The 17383-nt window shown below is 43.6% G+C and overlaps 1 protein-coding gene across 2 annotated transcripts in view; it reads right to left on the reverse strand.

The window, feature by feature from the left end:
- Positions 1–17383, reverse strand: part of REV7 (DNA-binding HORMA family protein) — a 50442-nt gene that overhangs the window by 13656 nt on the left and 19403 nt on the right. For both annotated transcript variants that reach the window (XM_086505625.1, XM_086505626.1), the window contains exon 2: positions 6794–6874. In XM_086505625.1, the coding sequence (XP_086361751.1) occupies positions 6794–6874 (81 nt within the window). The remainder of the gene's footprint in view (positions 1–6793; positions 6875–17383) is intronic.

Consider the following 17383-nt stretch of genomic DNA (forward strand, 5'->3'; position numbering starts at 1 on the left):
GTGAAGGAATACTCTCTTTACGAGGGAAGGAACAAGCGACGACTACGGCCTATGATCGAGGAATCCAAGGATTAAAATCCTAGTTTATTTGATGAGCGGGTTTTGCTCTAAGATTGAGCCAAGGGATCGTCAGGTTGAGCGTCTTCGCTCTAAGGATCTTACGAAGGGAAGGTAATTTCCTAGGCTCACTGAAACTTATGTACACCTTTGGGTACATGGATAACACACAAAGATGCAAACCTATGCTAAGGTGGGTCATCTACCATTCGAATTTTTTTTTACTGAACGGAATGAGATGAACCAACTTCCTTTTCAAGAACTGGACGAGAGTTTGTTATACTCTCTTGAGCGCCTTTTTGCGCGCAAGGATATTCCGACACGAGAATCTCTATTTGAGATGTGTTCGGTAGAAGGAATTTGAGTTTCTCTACGGAGAAGAGGTTTTCTGATGGTCGCTGATCATTGAGTACGCTTTGTGCTTTTACCATTACAGTAGCAACTTTTGGTTGTGGTATATTTTTCTCCATGAGCAGGTCAAGTAGCATTTACACGCTGCTGGAATAAATTCGAACTATTATGTTCGTAAGAATATAGTTCGCCAATCGTTTCAAAATGGTAAGAATTACATATAGGAGAACATCCCTGAGAATCAAAGAGGGTTCGCTCTATTGTGAACCGGGTTTGAACGTACGTTCAGAAAATGCTATGGCTAGAATCCTATCTGCTTGAGATTTTGCAAGTCGTCATTGATGCTCGCAAGGTGAATCATTTTTGATGATTTTGTAAGGAAGAGACGCTAATGGGCATCGGGAAAACACTGGTGGTGGTAATAACTCGCAGGAGGAAAAGATTGGAAGAAAGTGCCACCGTGCACAAAGAATCTTCAAATGGGAACCGTCCGCCTACGTTGAGCGACGGCCCGGAACAAGAACCTTCTTTGAGGTGATCGCAAACTTTGTTTGTGAAAGAAAGACATCGAGCTTAATGCTCTATGACTTGGGCATTCCCTATGTGGGAGGACACAAGAGGTTTAATACCCTCTGGACTAACAGCGCAGGATTATGCGCAAGGACAGATACCTAGATTGATTTCTAGGAAGATTATTCTTTTCGAATTTGAGAAGACCCAATCAAGTTAACAGATTCTTGGAAAGGCATGAATGATGAGTTCTTACGTGGCTCGTTAGTTTGATGAATGGTGAAGGATATCCTCGAGGTACTAGAGAAACGACATAAACCGGTAAGGTAAGTATTGAATTCTTGAATTTTTGTTCAATTTAATTTTTAAGTTCTCTTTTGAGAAAGGACTAGCTCAACTCACCTTTGAGCAAGACTTGGAATCTTTCCGGTTTCTCCCCGACAGTTCAGTTGGACCTCTACAATTGAGGACAACTGTTTATAAGTGAGAGGGATGTTGCTAATTTGGCTTTATCTGACAGAAAAATAATTCTAAATGAATTATTGGATTTATAAGTGAGAGGGTTTTCTCGCTTGGAACAACACGAAAAATAATTCTAACTAAATTATTGGAATTTTAAGTGAGAGGGTTTTTCTCACTGGAGACATTTGAGTACAAAGTATTCCTAGTGCGTCATTCAAAGTAATGACGGGAGCACTGAGAACGGGAATATCTGTAAGGCCACCAGGAACGGGTACTTCTGATGCGTCACATCGGATGGGTGATAGGGAGCATCGGAAAGAAGTATCCGACCATCCGGGAACGGACATCTCTGATGCGTCATAGGATGGGTGACATAGAGCATCGCGAAGGAGATTGTACCGTAAGTTCGGTAGGAAAGGACAAGGTGATGGATAATCCTGATGCATCACAAAGTGGGTGACGAGTGCATCGGAAAGGGAATATCCATAGTCGGGAGGAAATTCCGAACTGTGTTAGAATTGTGCACAAGGAAAAGCAAGCACTTGAATGAAGATGGGTTCAGACGAAAAACAGATGCTTTATGAGAAAGCGGGATTGCTTTTCGGGAAAGTAGATGCTTTCCCACGAGGAAGTCTATGTCTGCATTGCAACTGTGCATGTGATTGCATCCAGGGACGCTTGGGAAGTGCTGTGAAAGCATTGTTTTTAACTTATAAGGTTTTATTGAGTTTTTGGGCAGGTTCAGACTATTTTTAAATGAGCAGCCATCGGATAAATAAGGCAACAGATCAGCCAGCGTTTTCTCTTTCCCTTTTTCTAGCAGAACAGCGAGCAGCTATCTTTGCCATGGCCAAGGAGCTATAAAAGCATCACACGCCCTCTCCCAGAGGGAAGACCAATCTTTGCAAGGAGGAGATGCTTCTGCAGATTTCAGCCGTAAAGAAGACGTTGCCGGTGATGCCCATGGCTGCCCCAAGTGTACCAAATGTCGCCAAGACCCAGTGCGCGAGTTCCCTCGCGAAGAAGTGCCTACAAAGCGTGTTTCCATCGCGCAAGTTGCTGTTTTTCTCTGTTTTCAGCCCATAGACGTCGGAGACTGGGCTGATTTACGAGAAGGAACCCGAGAACACACCTGTAAGATTGGAAGAGAGAATTTTCTATGTAGAGATCTCTTCCGGGGAATTGCTTTTCGAGAACTGAGCTGCGTTTCGAGCGTCGAGATTATGAAGGTAACGCTTTTCGTGTTATGATCTCTGAGTATTTGATTGCAAGTGTACTTCCTCTTCGTGAGGGAGTAGGAGCAGAGGAAGGCACGAGCCTCTGCAGGATAAAAGTGCTCTGAGGAACTAGAGCCAGATCAGCCCAAGGGTTTCGTACCCACGTTTGGGAAGTAGATCCACGGATCCGAGAGTGGTAGACTCTCAAGATGTGATCCGGAAGTTGAAATTCCCAAGGGAAGGACTTCATGTTCGGGAAAGCAGAGTTATTCTGCAGGAAGAGGTCTCTGGAACAGAGTCGGAAAAGAGTTGTAGGGATGCCATGCCTTGAGTCTGGAAGGTGAGATCCAGAGGCGAGAACCTTGATTCTTGAGGAATTGGAATAAGGAAAGGAAGTTCCTTGGAATAGGGTTTTGCCCTAGGAATCGGAAGCTGAGGCTTCCAGGAACCATCAAGTCTTATTCTAGAACGAACGTGGTAATACGTTCGGTTCAAGTGCTTGTATAGACTTCTCCTCAGTAATAAAGATACTATTACGGGAGGGGACCAACCCATCTTTTGGTCCCCAGTACTGTGTTGATTTTCTCACTCTCTATCTCTCTCCCTTTATCTATTTCTCTCTATATACTCTGGCTTCAGTATTAAGTGATAAATTCTATTTATCTGAATGTATTTTATATTGTTATGCGCTCCCGTTTGTGACACGATGAGGGTGGAAGAATGACACAACCAGCTTGGTACATAGTTGGAGGCTGAACAGCCAGACAAGGAGGCGGCAAGCCTCCTACAAGGTGCAGCCCGAAAGGGTGGCAGCTGTAGGGCAGCAAAGGTGGGAGCCTGTTTCAGCTTGCAACAGCAACAAACTTCCCACAGGGCATGGAGACACGTGACAACTACTGACGGGTAGGGTGAAACTACACAAGCGCAAAACAGCAGGGGACTGAGTCCATAAAGAAAGAAGTTTTTGGGTAAAACTTTCCATTGAGTACACGAATAAAGAGAACTCTAGAGACCAATAATGGTAAATAGGGTCATTCATAGATTTGGGAATACCGGCTGAAAACCATATAAGAGAGCAATCAACTCGGTGCAAAGAAACCTTAATCGTTTGAAGAAAAGACTAAGAGACAAAATGAAGTAAAATGAGTAATTCGCCAATGAGCTCAAGTAAAATTCTTCTACAGCATTGATTGATAAGATTGATGCTCTTGATATGTAGTTCCAATTACTGCAAGCTCTTGGACAGTGTTAAAGCAGCTTGGGGCAACAATTCCCATGTTTTGTAGGTGATATGTTCCACAAAGAAAGAATGAGCTCTTTTTCAACCGATAGTGAAAAGGAGAAACTCGAATTTTGCATTGTGCAAGTACTTAAATTCCCAACATGATGACCCAGTGAGGTTGAGCTTGTAGCCAGGGTATGAGTACCCTACGACGCCCTAGATGTTAGGAGAATGCGCCAAAGGAGTCACTGACAATGAGTATAGGCCTAATTTTTACTTGTTGCTGGTGTGGTCGACCGTCTGCTACAATAGCTTAAATCTCCTCATATGGCTAAAGCACCAGTTGAGAGGACTTGGACAGAGGAAGAGCTTAAGGTGAGCTCCTTTCACCTCAAAGGGCTTGCGTTAATAGCCCCCACACACTAGAATGGGAATTGAGATAGCTCACACTGCACAGGACTAACAACAGATAGCAATTGATTAATATTGTAAAATTGGATAAGGACCCACTAATTGCAAGAATTGTAGGTGCAAGAGATTTCAGCTTGAAGTGGTACCCTTCTGCTGCCAATGTCAACCTAAGATATGGCTTCCATGCCATGCAACCACTACCAAGAAGTTATTGATCTCCCAAAAAGGCAGGCTGTTTTAAAGAAAACGCTTACTTTTCCTAATAGGCAGCTTGGTGACTCAAAATATAGTGCAAACCTTGCAAGATTTTTTTATGAGGTAACATCTTAATCCAGAGAGGAATGCCTAACTGTATCGAAACAGCAAACTTGAAATTGAATGAGAACACATAGTGACTCAAATATAGTGCAAACCTTGCAAGATTTATATATGAGGTAACATCTTAATCCAAAGAGCAATACCAAACTGTATCACAACGGCAAACTTGAACTTGAATGAGAACACAATAGGCAAGAGACGCGGAGTGGTGGAGTTCCACTCCCATAAGCATTGGCCCCTCAACTAGGCGCCACTTGCTGTATTTCTGTATTCCTAAGACCAAGCTTGAAGTTTACAACTGTCAAAGAGCCCATGATCTCCCTCTTAATCATCCACACAGTCACAGTCTAATCTGATGATCCCCTAACGGCAGCCCTGGCCTCTCTTTAGCAGGCATTGTCCCAAAAAGCGACTTGAAAAATGACAATTAATTTTACAAGTGCCAAAAAGCACCAGAATCAAGTCAAGGCTCTTAATATGTGGCAGACAAAATCATTCCAATGCCCATTCAGCCATTTGTCGTGTCATCAACCTCGTCTGTACAATCTACCACATCAGCACCCGTGAATTGCGGCCCAATTTGCGGGATGCTGTGCTGTTCTCTGGGTCCGGCAGTTCGAGTCCAGTAGGGCTTGGCTCTTCCTCCCCTCTTTCGGTCCAGTGCCAGCATACCACGCTTTGTGAAAAGTGGCTTGACCGTAGCTACCAAAACGACCTCCTAGTAATGTTTTCTTACAAGGGAGCTATCACATGGAAAAAGCACTGGTTCACCCTCTACACGAGGCATCAAATTACCTGTTGCAGATGGTCTAGGAGATGGCCCCTTCTCAATGTTGTAGCCAAACATCCTGCGATGCATTAAGAGTATCCATTCCAAATGGTATAGGGAACATTCCTTTTCACGGTGCTCTAGTTTTATTGATGATGCAGCAAATATAATCATTCTAGAGTGGTCAAGAGAAATTCCCTCTAATCTATAAAACAAGTGCTACAATACTTTAGTCATCCAAGAGGCATCCAAAATATTCCCTTGTTCTTGTGGATCCACAAAAAAACACTTGACAATTTAGCTATATACATAAATAGCTAACTTAGCAACCGATACCATTGTATCTCGTAGTATTGTCTTCTCCTTGCAGCATTTTCATAATATACTTATGCTTATGGTCACACTTCTGCTGGGAAGTTTGAGTTTCTTGACAAGGCCATAATTAATAAAATTGTGGGTGGTTAAATGATGGGTGCAGACCTATAAATCCATGTACCCTAAGTAGCTCATGTGCTCCAAAATTTGGCTTCCACATAAAGTTCACGTGCAACACTTATGTGTACTATCAATGTGTAAAACATCCCAAGTTTTATATTCTTTATGTCCCTTATGTTCCAATATTTCACTATATGAATTTGTTCTCCCTTCTTTTCCTGGTTGTTATCATTTTCTATCACCTTACTCCTTTAGAACAGTTTCAAGCAGCATGATTGGTGATGAACAATTAAAATACAACTTCCCTACTTTAACTTTACTTTTGCCCTGCATTTTGTATCCTTACAAAATATGATTTGTTATCCTTTGAGAAAGGTGGTTTCCTCAGAATTATAGGTGCTTGTTTCATTGAACTTGGGCTCAATGGGACTAGTGAATGCACCCAAAGATAAACCATCTTCATGAATCAATGCAAGTTCAATTGCCGCTGCCAATGTTAGGCGCACTTCTCTCAACTTCTTGTATAAATGCCTTGTCCACCCCCCTTACAAAACCCCACGTTTTATGAAACTATCAGAATCTTTTTCAAAATCCCATTATCCTGCACCAAACAAAGGTGACCTCAAGCATTCACTCAAAAGTTTCATGTTTAAGATCTGATGATAGAGACACATTTGCCACAACGATTGGCAAGTGAGCTCTCAAGTGTACACATAACTGAGCTTGTTCATGGCTTACACAAAACATTACATTAATCTCAAGAAAAAGACTACTACTATCTAACACTTCTAAACTCTTGCAATGTATGACTTTATACCTTCAATGAAAAAAGCACCATTCTTCACCACTGGTTCGCTATTCAAATAATTCATGCAAATATATAAATCACTGAAACTTGCTACTTAAAACATTCATTCATAGTTTGTCCTTGCAATGCATATGACTGTTGTAAAAACAAACCACCACTTCTTAAGTCATTTGCTAAATCTCAAAAAAGTTACAATTAAGACCAAACAATAATGAATCAAAAATTTTGCACACCTGGTGGATAAAGTCCTCGAACAGAGAGCACCAATGTAATGGCAACTTCCAAAAATTCTGCAAGCAATGACGCTACCTCATCTGCAAGCATGCACAGAGTTCAAGATGTGTTTGTGTGGGCATTGGGTGGGTGGGAGGGTGTGTGCGTGTGTGTGTGTGTGTGTGTGAGAGAGAGAGAGAGAGAGAGAAATGAAATAAAATGAAATGTTATATTAACATCTTCAAAAGGCCAAAATGACCTATGAGACCAATCTGTTACAAAATGGTGAATCTAATACCATGTCTAGGTACAAAAGGACTAGAACAAAGATACTACTACTAGAATCCATCCTGAGAGAGAGAGAGAGAGAGAGAGAGAGAGAGAGTGTGTCACAAACTGATGACGTGGCTACCGACAGCAGAAACCCCAATTTCTGCCAGAAACCCTAAAAATCCTGCAAACACTAATTTCTGCCAAAAACCCTAATTTTACAGAAACCTAATTTCTGGAAACCCTAACCCTAACTGCTGGCTGAACCCTAAGTGGCTGAAAACCCTTATTTCTGGGACCAGTGCCACGTGGCAACAGTGTACGGAAGATCCCGGAAATTGCGGAGGCTGAAAAAACATGGAGCGACGCATCCTGGCTGCTTTTTGGCTACGCAAAGATTTGGAGAGAGAGAAAGAGAGTTGAATTGCTTTATTTTACTCTCATGAAGAGAGAGAGAGAGAGAGAGAGAGAGAGAGAGAGAGAGAAACTGCTTTTGATTTCAAGCTTTTGGGGCTCTGCTTTGGGGCATCCCTTGTAACCTTTAATTTAGTGGTTTAGGGCTCACTTCTCAGGGCATCTGGACGCAGAGTCTAAGAGTGAAACCCTAACCGCTCTCTTGTACTTTGATGATTGATTTAATACATAAAGAAATACCGAAAGGGGCGCCAGTCTTTGGGGCCAATATCTCTAGGCAGGGAACTCCGCCGGGCCAGTGCAAATTTATTGTGATCTGTGAATTGTTTTGAAGTGGTTGTTTGGTGCTGTTGCGATTGATTCTTTACTTGGAGTGTCCAAGTCTGTTACAGTGGTATCAGAGCACGGCCGATTTCTCTTCTACGGGAAATCCGATCCCCAATTTTTATTCAGCGGCACCTATGGCTTCACGCAAGGATCAGTCGACTCCCTCTGCATCTGGAGATGCGGGCAAGGATCACAACGAAGATTCAGACAGAGAGTATGGCCCGCCTCGGCCTACTCAGGCGGAGCAAAGAGAGATGAAGCGTCCAATTGATCGGCGATGCAACAAAGATGATGCTCAGTTTTGCGAAGGATCCGAAATTGGCAAAATATATGAGCAAGACGTCTTTTCAGGAAGTGCATGTGCAGTGGCAGAAAACCACTACACCACCCCTGAAACCCGCTCTCAAGAAACCTTCTAATCACAAACAGTATTCAGAGAAGGAATTACAAGAGGTGGTTGATGCACGGATTGCTCAGCTTTTTGACGCGCAAAAGAAAGCCAAAAAGCACGGCAAAAAGCAAAAGAAAAGCACTGACTTCCCGGGATATTTGGGTCGTCAGTCGACTTTTGACAAGGCAAAGAAACTGAAGAAGCGTGTTCGATTTGAAGGAGTACCCAGTTCTTCTTCTTCTTCTTCTTCTTCTGATAGTTCTTCTAGCTCTTCAAATTCAAGCGAAGAAGACAGAAAAGGTAAAAAGCGAAGCAAGAAACAAAGCTTTGGAAAGGCAAGAAAAAGGCAAAGAAGGCTAAATCTAGCCCAGAGACTGACAGTTCTACTGTGGACTCGTCTACAGACAGCTCAGATTCTAATGATGGAAACTTTTATGCGAAAAGAAGAATTTTTACAAAGCCAACCAGTATGACTTTCTCGAAGATAAAAGCAAGAAAGCCCGAGAGTTTAAGGAAGGTGGCCACTTGATCAAGTTTGATACTTTTTCGGGATACCCAAATGCTTCTAAGGCTTTGTCTTTTATACAGCAGTTTGACATCGCTTTCGCGGGAGGACGCTATTCAGAGCACTCCAAGACTCGGAGAGCTGCCTCTTAACTTAAGGGGAATGCTCGTACTTGGTGGTCCACGCTTCTTTTAAACAAGACTATGCCAGTTAAATGGCTGAAATTTAAGAAGCTTTTTATTTCTTCTTGGTTGACGCAAGAATATGAACGAGATGTACGAGCTGCTTGGAACCATCTTCGGATGACCAACAAAGATACAATCAATGCTTATTGTGAAAGATTCTGGAGCTTTTTCTCCCGCCTCTTCATTCAAGAAGATCTCGTTCAGAGAACAGATTGAGCGGTTTACCTTGGGTCTACCTACAGAGATCCGAGATCACTGCTTGGAACTGAAGTCAGCTTCTATTCAGGAGTTGATGAGTCCTGCGAAGCGGAGCTTTGCCATTCACTCTGGCATTCTGACCTACCCCACAGATGAGGCCATGACACAACGAGCCGAACAGACTTCTGGGAATGAAAGTAGAAAGAAAAAGAGCAACCCAGAGAAAAAGGGTGCACGACCCAAGCTTATTCCTGAGGAGAGAGCTCGCTTCATCAAAGAGGGGAAGTGCTTTGGATGCGGGGAACATGGACATATCTCCGCGAAGTGCCCTAAAAAGGCATAGTAAGAACAGAATGATAGAGACGACGATAGGCCTGAGAGTTCGAGAGCAGTTGAGGAACGTGGCAGAAAAGGCAGATTGAAAAGCAGAACTGGTACCACATGGCGTGGGACCTGCACTGAATCTAATGAATGAAAGTACAAACTTTGCCGCTTTTGGGACAAAGTGAAGGATCAAGAAGCTCTTTTGAAGGAGCCAAGGCCAACTTCTTTTCACTTGGAATTGGCAGCTCGATTTGGAATTACGCCTGACAGACTGACGCCACAGGCGGAGGTAGTTCGACTGGCACCCGGATGGGATATTGCCATTACACCGAGCATTGGAAAACTTTGTTTGCAATGACAGGGGTGTTCAAGGCACGCGAGTGACGTTCTACTCAGGATCCCTTGGTACCACAAGAACTACGCCGTGGTTGACTACCGGGCCGAGAAAGCGACTTTGATAAATGAAGGGCTCAGAGATTGTACTTGATGAACTTCAGTTTCTTTACTCATTCTTTTGGGAGAGAACTGAACGATGGATAAAGGTTGTATATGTTTTGACCTAATCAAAAGAACGCCAAGATTTTTCTCCACACTCATGCCGATTGCTTTTCAGAGGGCCTGAAGATCAGACCATTGACCTGATACCTAGAAGCATGCCACCGAACCGGCCACCGAACCGGCCACCTTACTGTGTGAGCCGAGTACAGAATGAAAAGATTATGAACCCAGTGAAAGACCTCTTGGAAAAGGGTCTTGTCCAGCATAGTACATCACCGTATTGCTCTCCACTGTTGTTGGATTTGAAGAAAGACGGATCTTGGCAAATGTGCATCGATTATAGCGCTCTCAACAAAATCACCATCAAGAACAGATTTCCGATTCCTAGGATCGATCATATACTCGACCGGTTACAGGGATCCTCGTGCTTTAGTGTTAGGTGCAGCAGAATGATTCTTTGCGCTTTGCTCAAGAAGAGTGCTCCGAACTGTGCTCAAGGTTCCTTTTGTTCTTATGGAAGGTAGAGCCTTCCGTTCTTAATGAGAGAATGCTATGATCACAAACAAAGTGAATGGACACTGTGCGTGCAAGTGTATGAGACTGAGAGATAGACAGAGAAGAGAGATACGACAACAAAGACGTTGTAAAACCCTCCTCCGAAGGCCACACTCTCGTCGGCAAGAGTGGTCTACTTATGATTGCACAAAGTGGTACAATGCGGATGCAATGGACTGATGCAACTTGGGACTATGCCGATGACGACGACGGTGATGACGACGACGACTTTAGGGCTGAAATCTGTGGTCTTCTAACTACTGAATTTCGGGGCTGTTTCGGTGGCTGAAAATGACTGTTTTGGCTGCGTTTTCGAGGGCTGAAAATGGCTATCTTCTGCAACCAACTAGGGCTGAATCTGCTGCAAATCTTAACTGCTGAAAACGCTGCTCATCTGCTGCAATAAGGGCTGAAAACCAAAAACGTTGGGCTGACTGCTAGCGTTAGCGAAAACACTGAACCATCTGGGATTGTTGGCGATGTTGCAGGGCTGAAAACGCCAAGGTCATGGGGAGATTGGCGATGAAGCAAATCTCCAACTGCCGGGCTATGGTTGATGGGGGAAACTGAAAACGCTAGGCTGAGTGAGGTCTTGGCGATGAAGAGGATTAAAAACGCTGAGGGGTACTGCTGGGGTTCTGCTGAGAAGGTGCCTGTTGAGCATGAGCTCCTACTGCCTCTTCTGCCAGAAAGTGCTAACTTGGGTTTGCTTATATATTAACTTAGCAAAATTGCCCTACCTACTTTTGTTGGAAAGTCACTTAAAAATAATAAGTGAAAATACCAAAAATAGGGAAAATAGGCTAAATGCATAGGAAGATTCCCCTGACTGAATCTGATGGATTCTGACGGGAATACTGATGATCATGTTGTGTGCAACCAGAGGATATGCATCTACACTAAGTGACTGGGCATGCACGATCTACGAATAGACTCACAAAAAGTGCCAGATCACTTCTAATCTAGACTGACTAGACTAACTGAACCTTGATCATGTTGTAGTTTGTCCACGGACACATAGGGTTAGATGTGTCACGTGACATCCCCTCCTTTTCAAAGTGAGGTACTGGTACCGAACTGTATGGCGTCGAGGGAGATCGCCAATAGCATCTGGAATCCTGGAAGGGACTCTTCCTTGGCCCACTCTGATGTGTGGGTCGTGTGATACTTGAACTTCATAAAGGTCTGCAACGCTTGCTTCTTTGGGCCGCGCCGAAAGCGACACAGAGTCTTTTGTGGCTTCTTCCTTGCTTCATATTCGTCAAGAGTCATGCTTCTTTCTTCTTCAAGAATCTCCATGGCTGAAAATTCCTGAACCCATATCCAACACAAAACAATGAAGATACCTATTCCATGTAAAGTGAGTGGAAAAAATCTTGTCTTCGCTAAAGACTGTGTATGCAATGTAGATGAACAAATAGACGGAATGCTAAACCGTTCACCACATATACGCAAACAATGAGATCGAATCTTTCTCTTCTGATCTAAAGCAATCGACTGTGGCAATTCACAACGGAAATGCCCATGCGTGGTGCTCACACTTTCATGTGCTCGTTCGGAAACTGTGGCATGCCAAAGAAGAGACATGGAATGTGACTTCCTAACATACATACTTTTCAGCTTTTCACGAAAAATCCACATACATTCGTGCTCCTCCATGAGAGAAACGTGTTTAACATACAATATGTCATGCCTAGGAAAAGGGATCACATAACGATGCTGACTAAAATACAGGAAACGATCACGAATGAAACACTCGAACAATGCATGCGTATCAATCATGCGAACACATAATACTTCATGTGAAGGTTCTTTGGACCAAGGCTCGAGAGCCAAGATCGGTTCTTCTTGAATGATCGAATCGTTCTGTGGGGGTTCTTTGGACCTCGACTCGAAAGCCAAGATCGGTTCTTCGTGATTGATCGAATCTACAACGAGGTTAGCTTCGCCAGAAAAAGCATCCACTAACACATCATCCTTGTGAACAATCACATCATCTACATGCAATTCATCATGCTTGTGAGAAATCACATCTTGATCATGCAAATTATCATGCTTGTCATTGGCATCCAAATTATCATGCTTAGCAATATCATTCAAATCATCATGCTTATCTTGGCCATCCAAATCATCATGCTTGTCATTCAAATCATCATACAAATCATTGTCATTCAATTCATCATCATGCTTCACACAATCATGCAAATCCTGTGTGTCATGCTTGGGAGAAGAAGAGACTGAGAGAGTCTCCTTTCCCCAAATCTCGTGCATCTGTGCCTGAACTTGAGAATAGAGTCGCCAGAACTCTTTGTTTTGTCGGTTGCTCTGTTCTTGTATTGCTTTGGCTTCCAAGTCATACTTACGCTCTATGGCTGCCATTCCTTCTTTGTAGTTACGATCTATGGCTGCCCTTTGTTCTTCGTAGGCCTTTCTTTCTGCTTCTCTTTCTTCGCGTTCTAACTTCCTTTCCATAGACAACTGCTTCAACTCCTCCATTGGAGTTAGTGCAATCCTTGATGTAGATGGGAAAGGGGGAGGATCGGAAAAACCTCCTGGTGGGGAAAATTCTTCTTCGCCTCTCTCATGCTCACCACCTCCAAGCGAAATATCCATTCCGCTTCGAGTAATGACCATTCTGAAGTCGTGGGTTCTTGTGGGTTCTTGTGGTCTTGGGTTCTTAAGTTCAGGAGAAACTTGGGTTCTTGGGGGTCTTGAGTTCTTGGGTTCTTGAGGGTCTTGAGGTTCTTGAGGTTTTCTTTCGCTTGCAAACCGTGTTTGAGAAGGATCTTCTCTTCACCCGAGTTCTACTCTTTTCCGCGAGCGCATCCCTTGGCGGCCTTGCGCTCACACCAAGGTTGCTTTTTCCCACCTCACGTCGATTGGCCAGCCGCTAAGTGCACGGTCCGCTCTCAATGAGTGAAAAGAGACACAAGGGGAGGCTGGACAAGCCCTTCTTTCTTGGGATTCCTGTCACTCTTCAAAAAACACGATTAGGAATCGACACGCCCAAGCGAACTTGGGTTCGTGCGACCTCAACAAGCAAAAAAAATTATGTGGTTCTTGTGGTTCTTTCCTTGAGTGATATAGAACACTGTCAAAGCTCTGATACCAATGTTAGGTGCAACGGTTGCACAAAGTGGTACAATGCGGATGCAATGGACTGATGCAACTTGGGACTATGCCGATGACGACGACGGTGATGACGACGACGACTTTAGGGCTGAAATCTGTGGTCTTCTAACTACTGAATTTCGGGGCTGTTTCGGTGGCTGAAAATGACTGTTTTGGCTGCATTTTCGAGGGCTGAAAATGGCTATCTTCTACAACCAACTAGGGCTGAATCTGCTGCAAATCTTAACTGCTGAAAACGCTGCTCATCTGCTGCAATAAGGGCTGAAAACCAAAAACGTTGGGCTGACTGCTAGCGTTAGCGAAAACACTGAACCATCTGGGATTGTTGGCGATGTTGCAGGGCTGAAAACGCCAAGGTCATGGGGAGATTGGCGATGAAGCAAATCTCCAACTGCCGGGCTATGGTTGATGGGGGAAACTGAAAACGCTAGGCTGAGTGAGGTCTTGGCGATGAAGAGGATCAAAAACGCTGAGGGGTACTGCTGGGGTTCTGCTGAGAAGGTGCCTGTTGAGCATGAGCTCCTACTGCCTCTTCTGCCAGAAAGTGCTAACTTGGGTTTGCTTATATATTAACTTAGCAAAATTGCCCTACCTACTTTTGTTGGAAAGTCACTTAAAAATAATAAGTGAAAATACCAAAAATAGGGAAAATAGGCTAAATGCACTGGAAAATTCCCCTGACTGAATCTGATGGATTCTGACGGGATATTGATGATCATGCTGTGTGCAACCAGAGGATATACATCTACACTAAGTGACTGGGCATGCACGGTCTACAAATAGACTCACAAAAACTGCCAGATCACTTCTAATCTAGACTGACTGGACTAACTGAACCCTGATCATGCTGTAGCTTGTCCACGAACACATAGGGTTGGATGTGTCACGTGACATTTAGCAAGATTGATCTAAAGAGTGGATATCATCATATCTGAATCGCAACAGGAGACGTCTACAAGACAGCCTTCGGGACTACCTTTTGGATTATTTGAGTTTTTGGTGATGCCTTTTGGCTTAACCAATGCTCCTGCGACATTTAACCAGATGATGGACAGGATTTTTTTCGAGAGTACAGGCTATTTGTTGGCACTTTCTTTGATGATATCATTGTTTTCTCCAAGAATGAAGCAGAGCACGGAGATCATATGCTTCAGAGATACTATTTTTTTTTTTTTCTTTGGGACACTTTGTCTCAGCAACAGGAGTGCAACACTATCTGTGATTGGCCCAATTTGAAGAATGTCCATGAAGTTGAAAGCTTCTTGAAACTGTGTTAGTACTATAGACGGTTCATACAAAAGTTTACAGAGGTTGCTTCCTCTTTGCATATCTTGATACAGAAAGGAGTCCCTTTCTTGTGGGGATCCACAGAGGTGACTGCCTTTCAAACATTGAACAGGAAATGGACTTCAGGACCAGATTTGACTTTGCCGAACTTGCAGAAGTCATTTGAGGTATATTGTGATGCTTGTGGTCGTAGTCTGGGTGCGCTCTTGATGCAAGAAGGCCATGTCATTGCTTACGAGAGCCGATTGTTCTCTAGGCCGGAGATGACAGCACAGATATATGAGAAAGAGCCTTTGGCGGTTATCCATGCTCTTACTCAGTGGTGGCATTACCTACTCGGAGCGGATTTTACTGTCTTTACAGACCATCAAAGTTTGCGCTACTTCTTGTCACAAAAAGCAGTTTTCGGAAAAGCAGATACGGTGAGCGAACATCTTGTCACAGTTTCACTTCCAGATTGTCCATGTGGAGGGACAGAAGAATGTGGTGGCAGATGCTTTGTCTCGGAAGCCGTTGGTTCTTGCTATTTCCGCGATACATCATAGAAGCTTCGAGGATATGGTCGATCGGTATGCCACAGATACAGATTTTGCAAATATTTTCACACGAATACGGTATGGGGAGACAGTAGCAGGATACTCCATTCAGGAAGGCTACTTGATGAGAAAGACTATGTTGTGCGTTACACAGCCGTTGAGGGAAAAGGTTATGATTGAATGCCACTGTCCACCCTTTACGGGTCACCGCGGCATTGCTACCACCATGAAGGGGTAGAGAGATACTTCTTTTGGCCGAGACTCAAAAAGGATGTGAAAGAGTTACAGCCTTTATCCATACCCACCCGCCCCTGGGAAAGTATTGCAATGGATTTCATTTTTGATCTCCCGAGAACACAGAATGATCACAATGATTTTCCGATTACATGGCACGTCTGAGACGATTGTCTCCGACAGAGACCCCAGATTTATGAGTTTGTTTTGGAAGGCAATTTGGGAGAACATTGGCACGCGGTTGCAGTTCTCGTCATCGTTCCACTTGCAGATTGACAGGCAATCAGAGATTGGAAATTCAGTGGTTTTAGATTTATTGAAGTCTTGTATCTCGGATCAGAAGACTCAATGGGAAAAGAACTTACCTTTGGTGGAATTTGCCTACAATAACACGATACACTCTTCGATGGGGAAGACGCCATTTGAGATTGTGGAAAGTGCTGCGAAGGTTCCATCCTTCCGGAGCACGAAAGATTAGATATTAGAAGCGGATGCATATTCACGAGATTTGGATACGGCTTTTGCCAAGGTTCGCGAGACTTTGCAGGAGTCTCAAGAACGACAGAAAAAGGCAGCGGATCGCCATCGTCGCGACTTGAAATTGAAGGAGGATGATTGGGTGCTCTTACGTTTTGAGAAGGCACGCCTAAGAAAGGAAAAGGGAAGGAGAGGCTTTTTCCAAAGCTTAGTATGCGATACTACGGACCTTTCCAAATTACTGAAAAGATAAATGATGTCTCCTTCCGATTGAAACTACCAGATACTTGGAGGATTCACAATGCATTCCATGTGAGTCTCTTGAAACCTTTTAATGGTGATGTGCCTGATGATAGAGAGCTTGATGAGCAACCCGACGTGGAAGAAAACGAGGAGATCCTTGTTCCTGAACAGATTTTGGCACATAAAGATACAAAGACTAAAGGTAAAGTCTGACGGCGGTTCTTGGTTAAGTTCAAGAACTATCCTACATTGGATGCGAAGTGGATGGAGGAGGAGGACCTAGCAAATACTCCTCAGATTGTGAAACTTTACCTCCATGCTTTTGGTTTTGATAGTCTATTCCAAACGGAACCCAGATTTCAGCTTGGCCGGAGATCTAGTGCAGTGGGATGCACAAGAGGAGAGTCGCTCCGCTCCTTTGTCAGCAGATGCCTTGATTTTGATACTAAAGTCACTGATGTCTGTTTGAGCTTCAGGGATACTGAGAGGTGACAGTATTCTGCTGGATGACTTTATGAAATGGAATTCTTGATAAAGATATTGATTTGTTCTTGACATCTTTTGAGTGCAGGAACTGATAAACGAAATGACTGCAACATTTTGGTCTGATTGATCTCGAATAGACATGGTTGTAATAGAGGTTAGTCAATCGGACATCGATGAGGTCCCGATTGGACCTAGATGTGATTGCTAGCTACATTGCCGATAAATCATGGTCTAAGATCCGAATGAATGTTGAATGTCACGTGATGTCTTGTGATGTCTAGTGATGTCCTGTGATGTCGTGTGATGTGACTGTCGATTTGGTACATGTACTAGATGTGTGTTCCTAGTACGTAGGTACTAACAGTCAGTGTTTGCTAAAACGGTTTATGGCTTTTGTCGGTTTTGCATGCGTAATCGCGGTCGATTACAATGCTTTCAAGAGGGGGGTATGTCACAAAGTGATGACATGGCTACCGACAACAGAAAACCTAATTTCTTCCAGAAACCCAAAAAATCCTACAAACCCTAATTTCTGCCATAAACCCTAA

The sequence above is a fragment of the Adiantum capillus-veneris genome, chromosome 29, assembly GCF_014529385.1.
Source record: "Adiantum capillus-veneris isolate H3 chromosome 29, ASM1452938v2, whole genome shotgun sequence".
Lineage (NCBI taxonomy): Eukaryota > Viridiplantae > Streptophyta > Polypodiopsida > Polypodiales > Pteridaceae > Adiantum > Adiantum capillus-veneris.